The 22,671-nt window shown below is 45.9% G+C and overlaps 1 protein-coding gene across 6 annotated transcripts in view; it reads right to left on the minus strand.

The window, feature by feature from the left end:
- KIAA0586 (KIAA0586 ortholog) overlaps positions 1-22,671 on the minus strand; it is a 622,715-nt gene that overhangs the window by 64,757 nt on the left and 535,287 nt on the right. For all 6 annotated transcript variants that reach the window (XM_085626122.1, XM_085626120.1, XM_085626123.1 and 3 more), the window contains 2 exons: positions 19,243-19,382; positions 10,848-10,938 (listed from right to left, as the gene is read on the minus strand). In XM_085626122.1, coding sequence (XP_085482248.1) covers positions 10,848-10,938; positions 19,243-19,382 — 231 coding nt within the window. Of the gene's footprint in view, positions 1-10,847; positions 10,939-19,242; positions 19,383-22,671 lie in introns of those variants that run through there.

Consider the following 22,671-nt stretch of genomic DNA (forward strand, 5'->3'; position numbering starts at 1 on the left):
AAGTTCTGCATGAAAGACCAGATCCCTTTAATCCACGTGTCTGTGCCAATGTCTGACAAGTGAACGCCGTCTTGATGAAACATCAGGTCCCCAGCGATTAGTCTGTGAGGGATATGACACAAGCAGTTCTGATCGCTTCCAGGGAACATGTACCGAAACACGCTGGAAATGAGCTGGCATAGCAGCAATACCGTTGACGGCGTCAGCCGCAACCGCGTCCTTCCATACCGGAGGGACTTCTCTCATAGGGTATTGTCTAACCTTCCTATCAGAGGAGTCACGTTTAAACAGTGACTGAGAAGGATCCTCGATCCTGAAAGACAATAATGTCGCCACTGCTTTCCCAACATCGGGACCCACAATCGTACCTTTTCCAAATTCAAACTGTACACAACACAATTCCTGCGGGCTTAAGTCCAAACCATGATCGTCCAATTCCTCACAGAGGAATACACACATTTTCTCAAAAACGTATCTCTGTTTTGGTGCTTCCCATTGATGAAAAACATTTACAACAGACTCTACATCATATCTTGAAGGAAAAACAATCCATTTATATGCCATGCGGTCTAATACCTCTTTCTCTTCAGAGCCTGTCAGCTGACTACGCAACTGCGTACGTTGTGAACCAGGGGTCGTACTAGATGACCCAAAGAGAGGCGATATAAAACTAGTGACCGCACTAGCTATTCGTTGTCGTGTAGAAGGAGAGGTTGAGGCAAGAACAGGGGGAAAGACAGAGGGAAGAAAAACGGGTGCAGATACAGGTATCAGGGAGAGCGTCGAGGGAGGCAGCTGATGTACTAGGTAAAGTCGCAGGAAGCGCAGAAGAGATAGGCAGCGAAACCGGCGGCCCGTGAGAGGGCTGCGCCGTAGGCATGGGAGCCGGCTGAGGAGGAGCTGGCGGCTGCGGGAAAGCTTGCGGCAAGTTAACTAGAGGTCGTACATTTAAAGGCTGCGGAGGCGCTGTAGCACTCTGCGCATACGGGGGTGGCGAACTCAGTAAATGTGACATTAGGGGATCTTTCTCCTCTTCTTCTGACGCACCTTGCTAAATGGGGGCGGCAAAACTGGGTAGCATTTATCAATCACTAATTTACGTTGCCTGTACAGCTGCTCATTCATCTGTTCTTCTTCATTATCTTTGAACTGCAAGGCTGCTTGCATTATCGACATACCTTTCTCTCTTTTATTTTTCTTGGCTAATTTGATTTCTTTCTGCTTGGCTTCCTTTCGCCATAGGCGGAAAGAATCAAACATCGCCGGCCGGGCTTTCTTTTTAAATAATTTAACCTCTAAGTTATCTAGGATTTCTGTGTCGAAACTACCATTTTGGGGCCATTTTAAAACACCATCCTTCCTGGTGTATCGGATCCATACTTCATTATACGCAATGGGGCCCACTCCATGTTTCACATAAAGCTCATACGTTGGAGTTCCAATTGGAGGAACCGGACACGAATTTCCAAATATACTAGAACCAGGCATCGTCGCTCACTAGTCTAGTTTCAAACTTCAAAGGATTATCGAATACGATAGTCTTGTGAATACACGAGTCCTTCGGCTTTGGCACTTGCAAGTTCCAAATCAAAGCGATCCCAAAGGGATACCAAACTAAGAACCTCGCAGTAAAGACTTTCGGACCACGTCGACATGCAGGGGTCGATGAAGTGGCGGCCTTCCTCCAGAATTTCCACACGAAGCTCCTCACGAACCTCTGGCTTGGACCGGTACCGCTGAAATCGCCCTGAGTTGGGCACCAACTAAAGTACTGGGTTTTTCAGAACCAACCCAGCGGTGCCAGGGGACGCACCCGAAGACTTCGAGTTCTTCCTGTTTCAGACCACAGAAACACAGAGTCTTCTAGGTGAAGTCAAAGATCGTATTTATTGGCTGCAGACCAATCACAGGTATCCGAGAAGTACAACACGATGTATGTTCTCAGGAGACTGCTCCCAACCAAAAACCAGTCTTTTCTTATATACAAAATATTACGCTCTGGGCAACACCGCCCTTCTTTTACAAGTGGTCGTTCACATATTTTCGCTTCAAAGAAAGAGCACAGTCATAATGATAATCCCACATTTCAGCTCGGTCAGCACATAATCATTTACCCAGCGAGGCTCAGAACCCTCATCGGATATCAGCAGACCCCAATAAAACGGACACCTCTTCCTCGTCACAGAGTCATAAAGTCAGGTGTGAAAGGGATTAGTCAGAAGTCGCGTGGGATACACGACTTTATGATGTGTTGGGCCCTGATGCTAATCCCATACGGCCGCAGTAAAAGGAACCGGCCGGGCAGGATTGACCTCGGGCACTGGAGTCAGTTTGCATAGGTCACAAAGAAGTCAAAGAAAGATTGCGTGTCCTTTAGGCCTAGGCATGGCCTCGAAGCGCAGCCTATGTGAGGGCAACCACAAAATGGTTACCTTAGTAAAATGGAACCCGAGGGTCCGACATGTTGTATCATATACACGGTGAATTCATCGGTGACATATGACGAAAACACTCATACATACCGCATTAGTCATTTGCGGTTCGCTGATACCAAAATCGGCAGGGTAGGACCATGCTACCAACATGATTCCGAAATTTTACAGTACCACACCTGTTCTGAAGACAAACAACCACTGCAGCATAGAGCTGAACATCTCAAAATATTTGCATGAAACCGCGCAACCCATTGGCATGCACCTGTCATAATAATACTGGAAATTCAGCTGGAAACCCAGGAGATGATAATCCTCGGGGTGCACTGGCAAGAACCGGAAAGACGACTCAATGTCGGTTTTCGCCATGAAAGCGTTGGGCCCCAAGTCGCACAGCCTCTGCAGAGCCGCATCAAAAGAAGAATAAGTCACAGAGCACAGAGACGGGTCTATGGCGTCGTTCACCGATGCCCCCCTTGGCGCTGATAAGTTATGAATCATTCTGAAGTGGCCTGGCTCTTTTTTAGGAACCACTCCCAGAGGTGAACACACGAATCCTGGCAATAGAGGTGCCGTGAACGGGCCAGCCACCCGCCCCAGCGCCCTCTCCTTATCGAACTTCAGTGACACTACTTCCTGGTGCATGCGCGCAGACAACAAGTTCTTGCAATAACCTACTGGGGGCACCCCCTGCTCTGGGATGCGGAAGCCTGTAGAAAAACCTTGATATAATGTCCTGGCTGCCTTCCTGATTTAGCCAGAAAATCAGCTTCCCTAAATCTACTGGCGTAGGTAATTTATTGTTGAGGTGGTGGCTTGGATTCCCTCCCTCTTTCTTTGGACTTCTTGATACACTTAAACTCAGATTTGGAGGGGTGGCCGCAGTAAGCACATGCATGCTTGAACTTGCATGCCCCTGGGGCCCAGGTACATGTTTTACGATTAAAGGCCCAACATGTCCCTTTCTTTTCACCTGCGCCACCTTGGGAAGTCCGAAAGGGCTGCCTCATGGGAGTTTTATGGTTAATGCTCTCTAACCATACATTTACCTCTGTTTTGTCCCAACCCATGTCGGGGTCATCAACCTTGGCCCACCTAAAATCTCTGTCATAATCCAACCTAACTGCTCCCGCATGCATGGCCTGTGCCTTTAGAATTTTGTTAGAATAACATATCAGGGGTATCGCCAATTCTGGCTTCTTCTCTAACATTACTATTGAAAAGACATTGAAAGCAAACAACCAATTAGTGATTGATTCTTCCACCCTTGGTTTCCTCTCCCTGAAGGCTTCTTTCCGGTCCTTCTCTCTAGTCTCATGTTCCCTCCTCTTCGGCCTAATTAAGGAGAATATGTCCACAAATTCTTCCTTCCAGATCTTCTCTCTTGTGTCCAGCGCAACATGCGCTGCCAACTTACCCCGCTTCGATAACACAGCCTAATGACCACCAATTATTTTACAGTCTTTTTCTATATCTTTGCCTGAGCACTCCACTGCCTTACCTGCAGTGGACTCTGCCGTCATGGGTTGTGCGGGGGCCGCTTGACCTACCGCTTGCAGAGGTGTGTTCGCATCTTTTCCCTGCGCTTTGCCCAAAATGTCCACTTGTTTGCTCATCTCGCCAAGGACCCCGCCTGTCCCTGCCGGTGAAGCCCATGATGCCACCATTGCGCCACCAATCGGGTTCCATACTGCGGAAGCCCCCAGCTGCGCCAAAAGAGTTACTACTGTAGCCAAAATACTGGCGGTGGCTGTCTGCCCTCCTCAACTGCTGGGTTGGGAACCCCCTCACTTGGTGCTCCCCCCTGTGGTATTGGTACTACTACCGGTATTGGTGCTACTACCGGTACCACTTCTGGGACTATGGGTATTGGAATATTGGGCGCCGGCGTCAAGGCCTTCAAAGCCCCTCTAATTTCGGCCAAAACGAGGCTCACTTCATCTCGTCCCTCCCCTGGCACCCCACTGACTGGGCATGGGGGTGCTTCGTGTGGGGTCTGAGGCGCCGAATTGGGCCCAGGCACTGGGGTTAAGATCGGTAAGGCAACGATAGGCCCCGGCGCCGCAGGCAGAAGAGGCAATGGAAGCGCTGGTTCTGGTGCGGAAGCTATGGGCGCCGTGGGCACAGTAGGCAGCGGGAGTACTGGCTGCCACAAAGGCACTGGGGTGGCTGGTGCAGGTCCATCCAATTCCCTGCCCCCCCTTTTCTTGTTTCCCCTGGGCTTTTTTACTAACGGAGGAAAGGCTGCTTTGGGCGGGACAATGGCCCTACGAGGGCGCGCCCCTGTCACTGGCTCTGGGACCTCCTCGCTATCTGACTCAGGAGCCTCACCCCCTGCACTCTCAGGCTGTTCCTCTTCACTATCATCGTCCCTGTTCAATTTTGCCAGCACTAGCTTCAGCAGCTGCGCTGTTTCAGACTCTCCCTCTTTTCTCTTTGGGTTGCGCTTGGGAGGCATTGTAAATTATCTTGGTAATCAGAGAAGGGCCCCTGTCTTACTTCTTTATAAGTTCTAACTACAGGTAAAACGAAGCACTATAAAACTTCACCCAGGCTACTTGCTGTAGATAATTATGTACTTGCACTCACCCCCTCTCAAATCCCCCTGACAAAACCTTCTCAATCCTATAATGCTTGTATTTTGCCTAACCAGAAATAATACCACTGCACTAGTACATCACTTGCAGCTCTGGCCACTGTATTAATGAGGCAGTACTCTGTTCAAATTGTAATCAAATGCTTCTGAAATTAGTCCCCAACCTTACTGAGTAAATACCATTGCCTACAATTCAGACTGAGTAAAACAGTGATATTGACATACCAGGTATTAAACACATAATCTTCAGCGTTAGAACTAAGACCTTGAACCCCTGGGGACAGTGTGAGACTCTCAGTGTGGTCTATGCGCACGCTTGCTACTGGAAATGTCTAGCGCTTTGTTTGGCTCTTGACCTACACCATGCAAAGAAAATGTCTAATACAGGCCAAATGTATTACTAGCGTGTAAACCTTGGAAGGGGCAACCCCCGATTTCACCCCCAGAGGGATTCGAACCACTAATGCGCTCATGAATCTTTAAAAAGGGGTACATAAAACCGGGTGAGCAATCTTACCGGCTGCCCCTTGTATCCGAGCGCCTTCGCTGCTTAAGCCAAGCAGTGTTAATCAGCGCCGCCCTCCTTCGCGCGCTACCAGCCCGACGCGCCTAAAGCTCAGCCCTCGGCAAAGCCACCCGCTCCCAGGCTTCAAGATGGACACGCGCGAATTAAAGCCCCCGCGTATACCCCACTGGCACCGCTCTCACCCGCCTGCTACAGCCAAATGCACCGCCTTTTGCGAGAACCCCTGAATGCGCTACCGGAAGGAAAAAAGGCGCAAAATTATGCGCGAGCCTGCCGACTAACACTATTCCTCCCTGCACGATAAACCACAAGCGCCAAATTTATCTCCTGAATAAACAGACCCAGACCCCGCTCCTCACGCGCCCGCATGGATAACCGCTAGCACTAGGACCGCACCGAGCCACCAGCAGGGACCACGGCACAACGATTAAAGCACCACTGGCCGCCCACCGTGCCCCGAAAGCCTGACAGCGCTCCCCACCGCCCCAGACACCTCACCTGAGCCATCTGCGACGCCCCGAGACGCTTCGAGTGCTGCAACGCGACACCAACCGACCGCAAGGATAGCCGATAGCCCCTATGAGACAAGCCGCCGCGAACACCGACGCAGTATCAGTCGATCCGAACGCCGTTCCAGATCGCAAAAAGTCTTCAGGTCCAGGCAGGAGCAGGAGTGAGCGAGAAAAGAGAAGGAGTGGAGGTGAGTCTGGGGCCTAAATAGCCCCACCCTGGCTCCACCTCCCCTGAACGCTACTTGTGTCGGGCACCCGTCATGGTGACCCGGAAGCACTACCTCCGGCCAGCTGCCAATTAGGCTGCTGGCCGGGCTAAGGGGTGTGTGTCACGGGTACGGGGGGCTGGGTCCTAAGTGCGCGCTCGCTATGGGTCGCGCTTGGCAGAGTGACTCTCGTGGCACACTGTCTGTCAGCCTGTGCGTCTCGTCATACATGCCCTTCTCTCATAGTCCTTCCACAAAACTCCCACTTTGTCGACATCTAGTCGCAATTGCGCCACATTTCCTCAGCGCAAGCGAAACAACCTTCTGTCCTGGCAGGCCTCACCAGGAGGAGACGGGATTACTGAAAAAGGCTGCAAAACACATGGAATAGGTTGCAAAAACAAAGTCTGGCCTGTCAACTAAACATTCTGTGCGATGCTCTGAGAGCCTGTGTCGTGAGCACAGGGGCGAACTGCGTGACTCACAAGCGCACACGGGGCAGGCGCTGCCCAGCGCCGAGATGCAGTGGCATCACTAGGGGGGTGCGGACCGCACGTCACCATGAGTTACCGCACTGGGTGACATCAACCCTAGTAACGCCGCTGTAAAGGAAATCGAGCTTTGCTCAAGTTTGACGAGCTCCACCTAAAGGCAGAAATGCAGGAAGAAGACTCCTGACTCCTGCAGAAGAAAGTCTCACTCAAGGACTCCCATCTCCTGTAGGCATTTATGGACTGGCACTGCTTTCCAAGGGTCAAGTGATTTGTTTCCTGCTGGTCTGCTTCAGGGACACAAAAAGCAAATTGACTCCGGACTCCAAGAGGGCCTCGCGGACCAGAGAGTACTAGCCCGTGCTCTGGAGACGTGAGTGTAGGGAGACCTGGTGCATAGAGGCCTGCCCCGAAGAGCACGGAGCTGTTGGACTGACCTAAAGGACACTTTTCCAGCAGTTGGACAAAAGTGGACTTTTATATTTACGCCCTTTGGAGGAATCCATCAAGGTACTGAGGGTTGCCCAGAAAGGTCATTCCCTCTGCAGGCAATAAAACCAAGTTTGTCATGCGCAGAACATTTTGCCTCTCTAAAACCAGGTTCAGTGGAACCTCACAGTAAAGGTATTCAGCCTCAAGGGGCCCTGACTAGGTACAGCTTCCATCCTTGCCCTATTTGAGGATTTTGAACTCCAAAAAAGCGACGGACTAGAGGGTAAAACCTTGGATCCGGGGGAGGTGGCAAATCTACCTGATTGATGAAATACTCACTGCAGTTACAAAATGCAGCTTTGTACTGCTCAGAGCTTTTAGAGTGAAAACCAATGGCTTCAACCGGAGCTCAATGACTATGTATCCGACTTCATGGGATGCTCACCGGCCACAGCCATGGACCACAACCCACTCACGATTTTGACTTCTATCCTAGCGATCAAGTCCAAAATTCAAAATGTTCGATCAGATGGTCCACTTGATGCATCTTATCTCTGTGCCATCATGGTCAACGTGAAATCGTGTCTAGGTCCCGGTCAATTATGAACTGTTGTTTTCCAATGCCACTTTATTTTTTCCTCAAAACTTCATATCCCAGGTTTCCATGAACCCACATTAATGATCTTGAAGCCTTTTTGGTCATTACATTTTCCTCTATTTTTTTTAATTGGTTTGTGAATTTTATAGTGTTGTGTTCTTTACTTTTAAAGAGCAAGTTACTTACCTTCGGTAACGCCTTTTCTGGTGGACACAGTGTCTACCTATGAATTCCTCACCTTTTAATTATCCCAATGCACCATCATTTCACAGAAACTTTTCTCGACAGCTCTCCCACGTTGACAAGGACGTCATAATGCCCTTGGCTCCACACGCTGCTCTGAGTGACGTCAATGGAGCCATAAGAGGGCCTCGTAAGCGTGCCGATTTCAGTTTCCACTCATTTTTTTCATGTCTTCAAGGTGAAGGGGTAAAACCAACAGCATGAATGTAATAACACATTCAAGGCTTTAAATCAAAGATATATATATATATACTCTCCTTTGCCAAGGGAGAGAAATGAGACACACTAACTGCAAACTTTCATTCCATTTATTCCATTCAAAACATGAACAAGGCGTACCTCCCCGACGCATTTCTGTCCTTTCACCTTCCGCATGGGGTCAAATGTCAATATGATTCTTGTGAAGTGACTGACATCATCTTATAACTTCCGAAGGGCCAACCAATTAGAATCATCCTACGTAAAATACTCTTTACTGGTGCATTATGGTAAGTCGCAGAGTCATTGCACCCTTCAAAGTTCCAAAACATACTCCATTAGTCACGTCGCTCTCAAAGTTTTTATCTTAATATTTACAAATCCAAGTGGATACACTTTGCTCACATTTCCTTCAAAACATCAACAGATTGCAGTCCCAGAAATCGCACTATTCCAAGGGTAGAACAGGCCCTCTACACAGCCAGTCTGCTGTTGTTCCAGCCACCTATTTGCTCAGGCGGCATAGTCTCAATTTGTTAGCTAGGTGGTGCAGTCTCTAGCGGTGTCGGGCTACACTGCCAATTCAATTAATAAAGGCTCTCCATTGCCCATGGAGAGAATTGAGACGCACTCACTGCAAACTTCTCGTTCCATTTATTTCATTTGAAACATGAACAAGGCGGTCTTCCCCCAGACGCGTTTCGATCCTTTCATCTTCCTCATGGGGTCAAACGGCAATACGATTCTTGTGAAGTAACTGACATCATCTTATAACTTCCGGAGGGCCAATCAATTAGAATCATCCTAAGTAGCACGATCTTTCCAGGTGCATTATGGTCATGATGGTAAGTCGCAGTCATTGCACCCTTCAAAGTTCAAAAACATACTCCATTAGTCACATCGCTCTCATAGTTTTTATCTTAATATTTACAAATCCAAGTGGATACACTTTGCTCACATTTCCTTCAAAACATCACCAGATTGCAGTCCCAGAAATCGCTCTATTCTAAGGGCAGAAGGGGCCCTCTACGCAGCCAGTCTGCGGTTGTTCCATACACCTATTTGCTCAGGCAGCATGGTCTCAACTTGTTAGCGAGGTGGTGCAGACTCTAGCGGTGTCGGGCTAAACCGCCATGTCTGAGAGAGCGCAAACCGCGCTGGTGACTCCTGCTGAACTTGACTGGTGAGTTGCCTTACCCTGCGCAGGTACGGCAGCTGTTAATATTGCACTGGGAAACCTCACAACAAATAAAATAGCGGACCAATGGGGCCCATAGGTGCGCCAGATGGAGTATTACCCTGCTGACAATGCTATACATAGCATTCAAAAAATTCTAAGAGTAGGACCCTGGTGCCGGGAAAGTCAGATACGCCCCTGTCTAGGAGGTGCAGGTGGAGGTGGTGCAGGTGGAGGTGGAGGTAGAGCAGGAGGAGGGACTGGATCTACCTCCAGCTCCGGATCAGGACGTCCAGGCAAAGTCGGTGGTGGCCTCGGACTCGCAGGCGACGCCAGAAAGGCTACTGGGGATGGGGCCAGAGTCACATCTCCTCGATCTTCTTGTGACTTCGGACGAGGAGACACCGTCCTTACGGACTCATCCCTCGGAGACTGACGTTGGGAATCATGAAGCCGCTTCTTCTTATGTTTACTCTTCGATGACCAAGGAATGGGGTGACAGCGACTTCGAGCATAGACAAGAATTTCTGCGTCCTCTTTTCTCCTTACTTGCCTGGGCCATAAAGAGTTTTGCTTATATCTCCTTCAGCGCTTTGGGGTTCATCTTCAGACATGAGAAACATGCGTCAACGTCGTGGTCCAAATTTTGACACCAAAGACAGACTTTATGAGGATCCGTGATTTCCATTTGACCCTTACATTTTCTGTACGGCTTGAAACCAGATTTACTCGGTGGAGACATTTTTCCTGCAACAACGTTGCAAGTTGCAGTTGCAGAAAAAATTTCAAAAGACTCCTAACTCTATGGAGAGGCTATGAAAAAACCGTTACACGTTGAAGGTGTGAAAAAGGGAACTAACTTTAGCACGCCGACGAGGGTCTCTAAGGGCTCCATTGTCCTCACGCAGAGCCGCGTGCAAAGCTATGGGCATTGTGAATAACTCATCGACCTAGGAGAAGTGTCGAGAAAAGTCTCAGTGGAATGCGGATGCATTGGGATATTCAAAAGGCGAGGAATCCACAAGTAGATGTATCCATTCGAATTGTTGCAACTGCCTGACATTAACACACACTTTCTATGGACAGCCTGCTGTTTCTGCCATAGCTTGCCAGTTGTCACAGAGATTCTTTCAGACACAACTGTGTTATAAACCGAAGTTGATTGTGTTTAAGTTGGTAGCAGTCACTTTCTCCCAATTTAACCTCCCAATTTCTGACAAGGACATTTTACAAAAAGGATAAAGCCAAGGAGAGTGAACAATTCTTTTTAACTTGACATCTTTCCCATCAACCGATCTCAGCTCTACCTTACTTAATGTCCTGTTTAGTTTGCATTTTCGGTTATGAACTCAAGTTGATAAGATTTGGTAAGGTAACACATAACAGAAGACAATTACAGTTCATTTCCAAATGATTGAAAGTTATTGTGGATTTACCTTGGTGTTCCGTGGCTTCCTCTTTCACTCCCACATGTATTATACGAACAGGTGCAGGTTTTGGATCTGCTGGTATAATCCCTGGGGTTTTCTTTTGACAATGAAAATAAAAATAAATGAAAAATAAATAACCGTTTCCAGCATTCATTAAGTATGCATGTTATTTCCATATGGTTTCATTTTTTAATGAACAGGCACAGAGAGAAAAAATATGTATTAAAACTTTTAAAAACCTTTTCTGTACACGTATTTATATTACATAGGCACAGTCGTGGTTCGGTAGATAAGAATGCCACCTCACTCCATTAGAAGTTTTAGATTCTTAATATCTTTGACCCCACAAAACCAAATTAAATCATACCTAGTGGAAGCTACACCCAGAAGTCCACCTTTCATCATGCTAAATTTGGGGATAGTTCCTCCAAGGGATCAAAAGCTATAATGGGGACTACAAAATGTATGAGTTTTCCATTTAACGTGGATACCCCTGAAAGGAAATCGACAAAGTTTTGCAGGCACAGTGTTTGCCTCAATTTAGCGCCTTCTTTTCATTTCGGTAATTTTCGTCCATACAGTTTTGAGTTAAGCAAAAAAAACTGCCAAGTGCTATGCTCCAGTGCTTTAAAGAGCTAATAAAAATGTTTACGAACCATTAAACTTGACGATAGAGAGCATACAGGGCCGGACTGGCCGTAGCGGCACCGGGCAATCCCCCGGTGCGCCGCACGGGTGGGGGCCGGTTTTGGGCCTCTGGGGGCCGTTTTTGTTACAGGGCCGTTTTTGCAGCGTAGCTGCAAAATCGGCCCTGTAACAAAATCGGCTGTAACCCGACCCTGGCAAATAGCTCGGCGGCTCCCCCGACCCCCGGGGGGGCCGACCGAGCACTTTGCCAGGGCCGGTTTTGGTTCCCAGTCCGGCCCTGAGAGCATATGTAAACTCGGTGCATGCACATTTTACCACTTGCTAAAAAGGTTTGTGAACTTAAAGAGGAGTTAAGTTTGATAAGGCATCAATAGGGGTTGGCTCAAAGCCTAAAAAGAAATGACATTCACAAGTACTCCCTTAACCTCATCTCCCATCCAGTCTTACTCATTTAAACTAAAGTTCCACCCCACCATACACACATTCCACCGTCACGTTTTCATGCATACAATACCATATTACAAAATGTACAACACATGTCCAATTAGATGCTATAAGGATACTGCAAAGTCACTAAAGAGCTCTGACACCAAATAGAGGAGGAACGAACCCACGGGCTAAGTGGCTTTTTAAGGTCAGAAAAGTTAAGGTGAATTGCAATATCTTTTTTATGAACTATTTCAGAATATTTCCTTCCCTTTGGCTCTCTACTTTACCTCATACTTACCCCAACTACTGCCAAAGTTTTCAAGTCAGTCATGCCATATCCAACAAATTTTGGTCAACAGCACTTTGCATGGCGGAACTTTATAATACAAATGTATTTACAATATGAACTAAGCATTTCAGAAAGCTGTACTTGGTTGGCTAAACAGCGAGTCTGGCTAATCTGGTCTGCTTTGATATTGGTCGGTTGGCATCTTGTTATACTGCTGTTCAGCTTGGGTGACTGTGTGAGAGAATGTTGGAAAGTGGAATGTTCATGTGTGTGTGAGTCAGTTGGTGGATGGGCTGAGCAGCAGTGAGGCTGCTCCTGGTGGGGCTCTCCTATGTAACATCCTACCTGAATAAAGATACCTGAAGAATCTACTTGGCTGGACTACTTTTATTTACAACATATTTTGGCGACGATTTGAGAACGAAGAACCTGCGTGTGCCACCTTTTGGACTGTAACGTACAAGCGCTAAGTAACTGGATGTACTTGAAGACGCGGACAGCCCCAGCTAAGTAAACAGCTAAACATACATTTTAGGACTCCTTGAAATATTTATTACAGGCCAAATTCATAGGCGAAGTCAGATTTGTAATAAATATATTGGAAAGATGACTTTTCAAAAATTACCTTTGCCCTGCCTGAAGTCTCTGGAAGCTGAAGCTGCATTTTTTTCTACCTCTTCTGCCAGCCAGTAATTAACATTTTAAAGGAGTGAATGAAGTGTGAGTTTGCTCCCAGGAAAGGGACAAAAGGCTTGTCCTTGGATTTGGGGAAGTGTCGATGTGCCCTTGACAGGATGACCTGTGGGCTGGGCCCAAGGACTCGATAAACTTCAAAGAGGCCTACCCTGTCACAAGCAGAAGTAGCGAACACCCAGGCCTGCACCCTTCTTTTGCCCCCCACCTCCCCGGGCCAAACCAGTCTCCATCACTGTGTCCGATCCTGCTTGGCAGGTCTTCTAGGATTTTTGATATGATATTTGGGGTGCATTTCAAAGAAGGGAAAAAGAATGGCAGAACAATTTCTATTTATCCATAGTTTAGTAGCTGAAGGTTCAGCTTTGTTCTACGAGACACCTATCTCTGTGTTTGTTGGCAGTAGAGGGACTGCCTAAAACTGGATTTTAGTGATAGACGTGGAAGGACACACCCAGCACCCACCCTCAGAGCCCATAAGACTTCGGAGATTATGAAAATGTCCAAAGTGGGTAGGGTTAGCCCCCGGAATCCTTACCCCAGGGGTCATTCCCACTCACTATCTTGTGCCAGGCATTGATGTGGCAAATCCAGGCACCCACTTCAGAACACTCATGGACCGGTGGAAGATCAGAAGAGGACTCAACCTGCTGTATGAGACCTTAGAAGAGCCTAGAAGACTGGCCCTGCTCTCTCTTCTATACGCAGGACAATGAAGTGAACTCGGATGGCCATAAGGCTGACCTACTGTTAAAGCTACAGAGACACACCAAGCTACAAGAGGCATTGTCCTGCAACTGCTCAGCTGACCAGTGGCAACTGGGTCTGGTCTGGATCGTCCTGTTGGTCTTTGGCTGCCACCCAAAGAGTCTCTAAATGCCTCCCGAGTTCCTTAGGGGGGAGGGGTTTTAGAAGTGTACTCATGTAGCAGATAAAAACATATAGGACTAAAGGTAAAAATCTTGGACCAGGACGAACCTGGTTAGTGTATCTGACCCGCACTCCATCGAGTCAGCGTCAAATGAAGCCTAGGTATTGTTCTACATCAACCATTGACTATCATTGGCACTTTGTGTTTCTTGGGGCAAGATCTACTTAAAACTTTTACAAATCATATCTTCGGTTCTATTATTGGTCTTCGTCATTTTGGTGTCATTTTATTTGGTAAATTATACTCTTTTTTTCTAATTCCTATTGTTTCGCACTTCTACTTTATTACTGTTTTAGTACTGCACAAATACTTAAAAAACAGCCTCTAAATTAAGCCTGTTTGCTCTGTGCCGTACCTATCAGAAGGATAAGTTCAGGAGGATCAAGTTAATTTAGTGACTTCACCTTGACAAGGATTGTGATTATTACTTGAGGTGGGTACTTACACCATTCAACTAATAACCCAATTTATTACACAGATGCTTTTACCAAGTAACAATACCTTCCCCACAAAGAAACCCTTATACAATAACCTTCTGAATTTAGTGTCACACACATACATACAAACTCTTACACACTAATCAATATTCAAGGCTAAGTGAATATGATATAGCAATTTCCTGTACAGTTCTGTTTTTTATACTTGGAACTGTTATGGACATTTGTAAACGGGCTGACTTACTCCTTAATCTGCACAGCACCAATCAGGACTTTCCTTTAGAAAGTAAAACTTTACAAAAGCTAGTGAACGTTTTGTCTAGATCTGTAGTTCCAGCAAAAAAAACAGTACTGCCCTGTGGCAATTCTCAAGAAATGCTGCCTGGATGGGGAGGTGGGAGCGGGCTACCACTACCTCAGGGAATCAGAAGAGAAGTCCGGTTAAGGGCACTAGGATAGCTTTTTTTCCCGGGGCATTATTCCAGAGGTATGATATGAAATATGATGCTGCCTGTATGATATGACATATGATGCTGTCTGTAACATGACGATTTGGGAGCCAATACCACAGTCACTAATCTAGCCAGCAAAGTTAAAGAACACTGATGGAATATCAATTCTCCAAGGAGCCCTTGTCTGGATTTGGTAGCATTTGTTGTCAAACCTCAAAAGTGAGAGACCGCAGAGCTAAATGAAAGCCATGAATGACCGCAAATGTCAGAATGACACCCTCAGGTCCACCTTTACTTGATCCAGGGCAGACCAGTCGGTTGATACAACACAAACTGTTTAGACAATGTCATCATCCAAACAACAAAGCCACCTTCAATACAGCCCTAACTGCAATTGAAATAACTCTTGAAAATCATCTTAAAACTCCTAAACTTGGACCAATGAATCAATCTTCCGTTCAAGTAGGTCACTTATCCCTAGACATACGACTTAACCTGAAGCCATTAATAGCTGGCAGTTGTTCACAGAACACTTTCTTTCTCATTTTATGTTCATAACTTTTATTTCTCATACATATTTGATTTGCACTGGCATACCATCTTCTGTCAACTTTTCCTATTCCTAGCCATGAGTGTCATCTTTATTTTGGAGTACTCCTTCCTGTTTCATTACTTTATCCTGTTATAACACGGCCTTTTTTTTATATGATACTTACAAATTTACTTTAACCTATTTTCTTTAATGATGCAACAAAAACAAACAAAAAAAGAAAGGACCCACTAGGTGACAAGTGTTTTCAAGATTTAGAAGAAATAATCTAACTAGTGTAAATACACCATCCTCAGCAGAAGAATCCGGACCATTATAATGGTGCCGAAATAATTAAAGTAAGTGTAGGTGGTCCAAGTTGATGAGTTGTTTTGACTATGGTTTCATAATTCGTTATGAAGAGAGAATACACACAAGTTTTATTACAGGGGTGCCTGTGAAGAGTTCATATTTAAACTGCTTGTTCTTGCTGGGTGTTCGCACAGTAAGTGAATGGTCATCATCTGTAGAGCTAGTAAGTGGGACTGTAGTATAGTGTTTTCAGTTGACAGGGCTATGTTGTCAGTGGTGACAGTTAGGGTAATTGTTCTTGCTTAATAACCAGCAATAGATGGAGAGACCACATGTGTTTCTTGTTGCTAGAAACTCCTTGCTAGGCTAAAGCAGGATGTTTTTTCGGGGAGGGGGAGAAGTATGGGCACCCGAGAGGTCAACTTATGACATTTACTAAATATCAAGTGATAGCTATAACGAAAAAAAATGCCCTGTTTCTCTAGAAACACAATTTTAGAGATCCTCCAGTGGATGTAAGAACTTAGGGCCGTATGCATGAACACATTTTCCCACAGACACAGAATGGGCAAAACCCTTTGATGGATCTGGCCCTTAGATACATAGGTAAGAGAATTTCTCAAAATATAGCACAGCTGGTTAACAAGCCACATAAAAGGCACAGGCCTAACCTCAAAGGGAAGCATGGAGACTACATGGGAGGTCAGCTACCTGATGCACATTGGTTGAGAGCTTGTAAGAACACTAGTGAAGGCCAATGTTTGATCTAAATTAAAACACTTTTGAATATTACCCTTTAATATACTTCATCTAAATTACTCAACAGAATAAACCTAAGTCAGCAATCTGAATTCTCCAGGTGTGGTTCTGAGGAGATATGCATATGATGTAGTAATTCTGAATTTTGAAGAGAATGTGTAAGGTTACTGATTACAAACATGGCAGGGCTTTGCAGGTTTCTGGGAGGCAAACCAGAGTCTTTGCCTCACTTTACTCTGAGGTAGAGCCTGAGCTCAAGTGAAGTAGGTCTAGGCACCATAAGACATGGAGAAAAGAACAAATAATACAGTGTCGCCAAGAGAATGTGTGCAAGATTCCTCCATTGTGGAGGTGGTTGTGCAATGAGAGACTATAAAAGAGTACCTCTTTTTGTATGATCACTCACCAAGTAACAGAACTGATGCTGCTGGTTTTTCAACTCTGAAGTGCACTGGGCCCTGCAGAGAAGGCCACAGTGCATGTGTTCTGACCCTCAAATGTGTGAGTGCAATTGGCTGATCCCTGTTTTTCATATTTAACTTACCTATAAGTCCCTAGAACATGGTACAAAGTGTACGCAGGGCTGGTAAGATAAATGCCACTAGTGGACTGCAGCAGTTATTGTGACACCACTACAGTGACGAGGTGAAAATATGGATCTTAGGTCTGCTACCACAGCTAATCGGGCAGCTTTTAAACTGGCAAACTGACCTGGCAAATTAAACCATTTTGCCAGGTAAAAACTTTATTTTTTAATGGTAATAATGCTCCCAACAAGGAAGACCTTAGTAGCCCACACGTTAGGATGCTAAATATTAAAGAGAAGGACATGTTTCTTTAATATTTTACATGTCCAGATAGTGAAAACACAAAATTGCTGTTTTCACTGTAGCAAGACAGGTGGCCCCATTGGCTAAAAAGGAGTTTCACTAGCCCATGCACCAAGTTCTAACTTCCCTAACTTAGTGCTCTAAGGAATCACATTCATAATTACATTAAATCCAATGTTATGCTGAAGTTGTATTTAAGGTAACCCTTAATGCAAAGGTGACTTTTTAAAGTCACCACTTTCTTGCCCCAAGCTTCTAGTAGCCACTTCTGATTAAGTGTAGCAGTTGACACTCAAATAAGCCAGCAGTCCTCTGCTAGAGGTGTGAAGGGGAACAAAGGGGTGGCTGTAGGGAGGTGGTGTTATCACCTCCTGCCAGGATCGTCCAAGAGCAGTGGCCAGAGATTGCCCAGCTTCAAAGGGGCTACTGCGTCTGAGAGGCAAAGTTGAGTCACACCTTAGCTAGCCTGCTCCTTTATGTAGATAGACAGACTGGTTTTCCAGTAGGTGTGGCTCATTATACTGGACACAGTTTAGGTGTGTGCCCATGACTGTGTCAGAAGGAAGAAGGATACCGACATTATGGATTTGGGCAGAGAGATGAACTGTGGGATTGTTAGTGCTAACCCCACAGGAAATTATTTAATAGTGGGTAGGGCTGCATCATGGGAATTGAAGTCCCATCAGCTACTTAGTCCTCCACACACACAAACTTTAAATTTGAATACAAGTGGCACCCCTGACCCGCAGCCTCAGAATACTGCTGGACTCGGAAAGAAGAGAAGAACTGCACCTGCTGAACCTGTGGACCCCAGGAAGAAATTATGGCAAAGGAAGACTGTACCTGATGCACCTACTGGACCAAGACACAACTTCAGAAAGAGATGATCTGCTTGTGCTGTTGAAACCGTGGACAGAGGGCTAGACTTGTGCCAAGCACCAGTGAGTGGACTCCAAGGACTAGTTGGCTAGCCTCCTATTAAGCTTCAGGGACACAACAGCTAAAGAAGTCCTGCACCTACAAAGTACCCAGCTGATCAGTTGGGCCTGAACTCCATGAATGAAGAACTGTTGAAAGTGTTCCACAAGCAGCAGACAAGAAGACCAGAAGTTAAGAAATGTGGAGGATATAAGGAAGAACCCTCCAATAGAAGGCCAGGGCTGCACAGGAACAAAACCTGTCTGCAGGTAGGAACATCCAAACTTTGTCTTCAGTGGCTAAAACCAGAAAATATTATTGCAGCTGAGCCTGTCTCCTCATGAGAACATCTCAGACAATGTCTAGTTGGAGAATATATTCAAAATATTGCCAACTTACACTAGTTTAATGCCAATTATTTCCTTTAGCTATCCGAGATTGAACTTCCTCTACATCCATGCCTTGAAGAGACAAGGACAGCAAGAGAAGAACAAAATCTTGAATTTCAGCAAGAAGTAGGATGATGATCCACGTATGAAGCACACAATTACTCTGACAGGGTGCCTGGTCAGTAAAATAGAGAAAAACACTAAATCAAAGCAAAAACATTACCCCGTATCAGGGAAGTCAGGTTTAAAGCCTTTCCATCCATACATGCACACTTAGACACAAAGTAAAACTGTACCAAAGCTCAAAGGCCAAGTGGAGGAAGGAACAGCCACAAATCTGAACACGGTGGGAAGAAGAAACGATAAAGATACTGCTGTGAGACGGACAGAAGAGATCTTTCAAGCGTGTAGGGGAGCAGCAGACAAACCAAGAAGAAGACCTGCATGTAAAACCTAAAACCTATTCCTGACTTTTCTGTGCAACTTGAAATCATGGCTGTGTTATTAGCTTATTTACTCATAGCACAGTGGTTGCATGGAAACTGTGCTGAAAGAGATAGAAGAAGCAATGTGTACCAGTAGAGGGACTGAACTTGAAAGCATTAGTAGCTAAAGCAACAAGAGCAGACCAAGAGTTTCTTGCAAACCATACAGTGCAGACCCAGCATGTAAGAGAAATTCACTTCATAATCAGCATCTCCTGGCTGATGAATACACACAGAATTGTAATGGAAGGTGTTATATGCTCTCTATATTGTTAAACAAAAGCCACTGTTGTTCTGTACCTCGGAGACGTCTTTTACAGCAATCATCATAGAATTCTTGTCTTTTGTTTGTGGTGGTTGCTGAGAAGTTCCTGCATTTACCTCCAGTTCACAAAGTTTCAATGGACCCAGACTAGTAGCCGATTCACCAAGAGCAGTGCCTGACAAAGGAAAGTGTACAAGACTTTAGTTGAGTGAGGTATAATTATACAATTTCATAAAGGAACAGATGTAATAATAATACAGTTTTGAATTTAATTACCCATGTATGTTATGTTATGTTATTACCATTTGTATAGTGTTTTCAGCAGAGAATGCCATTCAGTCCAATTCTGGACTTCCTTTATGTTTTACTTTTTCAAGGCTAATACTCCACCAGGCACTAATTAAAAAAACTACAATAAACTCTTACTCAGTGACAACTGCACCCACTTAGACCACATACAATGGAAAGTTTCTCCACATCGCATTTCAAAAATCCAAATTCAAAAACTTGAGTTGTCCCCACACACTACATTATGATGTGCCATATGAAGTGTGAAATACACAACTACTATCTCTACAATGTAGTGGAAGATCAGAAGGAGAAAAATGTGTGCACATATATATATATATAGATACACACACACACAAACGCAAGCTATATAAACAATGTTCATGCAGCTTGACATTATATACATTTCTCTACTTCTAATCTTTTCTTCCCCTGCATTGTAGAAATAGTACTTGTTTATTTTGCACTTCATGTTGTACATCATAATTGTAAGTTTCAATCACCTAACTTCTTATTTCCCTAAAACATTATAATCATTGTAGATATTTCTGTGGTTAACACTAGTTCACATTTTGCTTCAAAGCCACACTGTGTACTTACTTTGAACCCCACAGACAACATCATATAAAAGCTGCACTCCAGGTCTTGGACACCAGTCCAAGACTACAAAACAGCAGACTGGATGGGTGGGATGCAACATTTCCAAACAGATTGCACAGGCATTTGAACATTCATGCATTCCAATGGATTTTTCCCTGACTTTTTACAAGACCTTTCACTGAATGGATGATCCTTCAGACCTAAGGGAGTGTGAATTACAGATATCTAAGTCTTGTGGAAGCCTACGGCTGTTAGCCACAAAGGGTTTTGAATATCCCAATGTCGCAGCTTTACAAATATCAACTCCAAGGGCACTTCTAGCCAAAGCAAAAGTCGAAGACTTAGCTCTAGTAGAATGAGCTTGAATACCCCTCAGGTAGCTCGTTGTTAGCCAAGGCATAGCAGATCTTTATGCACAGGATAATCCATCTGGAGAATGTCCTCTTATGCACTGCTTTTCCTTTCATGTTGCCCACATAGCCAACAAACAGCTGATTATCCAGCAGAAGAGCACGAATTCTGTCCATATAGAAGCTCACAGCCCTTTTTGGGCCCAAACAATGAAGCCTCTCCTCCTCTTTAGAAGGATGTGGAAGAGGATAGAAAGGAGGAAGGGTGGTAGACTGGCCCAAGTGGAATGGATTAATCACCTTTGGCAGGAAAAGAGCCCAGATTCTCAGTACCAACTTATCTTCATATAAAGTCGTGAAAGGAGATTTCATACTTCATGCCTGCAATTCTCTTACATGTCTTTCTGACATTATGGTGACTAGAAAAATTGTTTTGAAAGTAAGCAAACTAAAAGGACAACTATGTAAGGGCTCAAACGGAGCATCCATAAGGAAGGTCAGCACCAAATTAAGATCCCACTGAGGCATAATAATAAAGGGAGCACGAGGCAACTTGTTAGTAAATTCCATAAGAAACCATAATACTATAGGGGACTTAAAAAGGGAAGGTTGGTCAGGTATACAAAGGAATGCCGAAAGGGCACACAAATATCCCTTAACTGTTGCAACTGCACAACCTTACTGCACCAGGGAAAGCACAAAACGTAAAATGTCAGACAAATGGGCCTTTAAAGTGTCAATAGACTTTTCCTCACACCACTTCATAAATTGCGCACAGCTGCCAGCATAAACAGACTTGGTGGAGTGTCTTCTAGCCGATAATATAACATCCACCACATAAGGAGGAAGAGAAAAAGAACTTGGGTTGCCCCGTTCAATCTCCAGGCATGTAGGTGCAGGCTCTAGAGGTGGAGGTGCAGCACCTGCCCCTGTGACTGCGAGAGAAGGTCTGCCCTGTGAGTGAGACAGAGCAGAGGGCACAGTGAAAGTTTAAGAAGGTCTGTGAACCACACCCTTCGTGGCTGATCCGGGGCTTTTAATAAGACTTAGCCCGTCTTGGCGAATATTACTCAGAACCAGAGTGTTAGACCTGTCGGCCCTTTGGGTGGTCCCTCCTCTCCATTATTTATTTTATCCCACTTTTGCCTCAAGCCCTGTTAGTATTTTTCCTTTTTGGGAACCACCAGACTTTTTAGTATTGATGCAGATTCAGGGAGCCATTTTATCTACCCCTGGAACTTCTGTCTGAGGGCCTGGAGCACAAAATGGTGGCCACCTGTGACATCATCAGAGCCCACTGGAACCTACTAGAACCTTCTGCAACATTCTGGAGCTCTGTGACAGTTGGAGGCGGTTTAGAATGTTGGGAAGCTAAGACAGAGAGTTGACAGTTGGAGCTGGCAGTTGGCACCTGACTGGTGAAGGGAGAGCAGCAGAAACCTGAAGGAGGAAGGAGTGAGGCAGCAGGGGTGGAAACTTGTGCCTGGAGTGGGGTCCATAAACCCACCCTTGATACTAGTCCCTACTGACTGAGCCCAGCCTGGAGCCCTGTGTGGGAAGAAGCAAGAAAAACCATCTTAAGGACCTGGACAGCAGGAACAGGCCTTAGAAGCAAAGAACAGCAAAGTCCTGACCTGATTATTGGTTTTCCTGGAGTCCGACGTCGAGAAGCCTAGAGACCCGGAGCCCGAGGTGGAGAAGCGGCGCTGACTGGAAAAGCAGACGTCGTACCCGGAGCCGCCAGAGGTCGAGAGAGGGCGCCGACGGAGGTCGTAGAGAGTACCAGAGGTCGGGGAGGAAGTCACCCGAGGCCCACGGAGCTGCTGGCTGTTACAACTTGGAGGCGCTGAGGTGCATTTGGGGATCACTGTGCTGCCGGGACTGCGAGGACCAGCGTGCCCTGTCTGACTTTGTGCTTCACGCACCTGGTTCCTCTTCTCGGCCCCTCCCCCTATTTCTCCATCTCCTATATTAAGCCTCGCGGCCCCCGCTTCGCGGGTGCCGCTCGCAGGCGAGGTCAACGCTTCTCTTTTTAAACCTGCTGCTGTTTTAATCTAATCGCCCACGGAGCTGCTGGCTGTTACAACTTGGAGGCGCTGAGGTGCATTTGGGGATCACTGTGCTGCCGGGACTGCGAGGACCAGCGTGCCCTGTCTGACTTTGTGCTTCACGCACCTGGTTCCTCTTCTCGGCCCCTCCCCCTATTTCTCCATCTCCTATATTAAG

The sequence above is a fragment of the Triturus cristatus genome, chromosome 9 (assembly GCF_964204655.1).
Source record: "Triturus cristatus chromosome 9, aTriCri1.1, whole genome shotgun sequence".
NCBI classification, from domain to species: domain Eukaryota; kingdom Metazoa; phylum Chordata; class Amphibia; order Caudata; family Salamandridae; genus Triturus; species Triturus cristatus.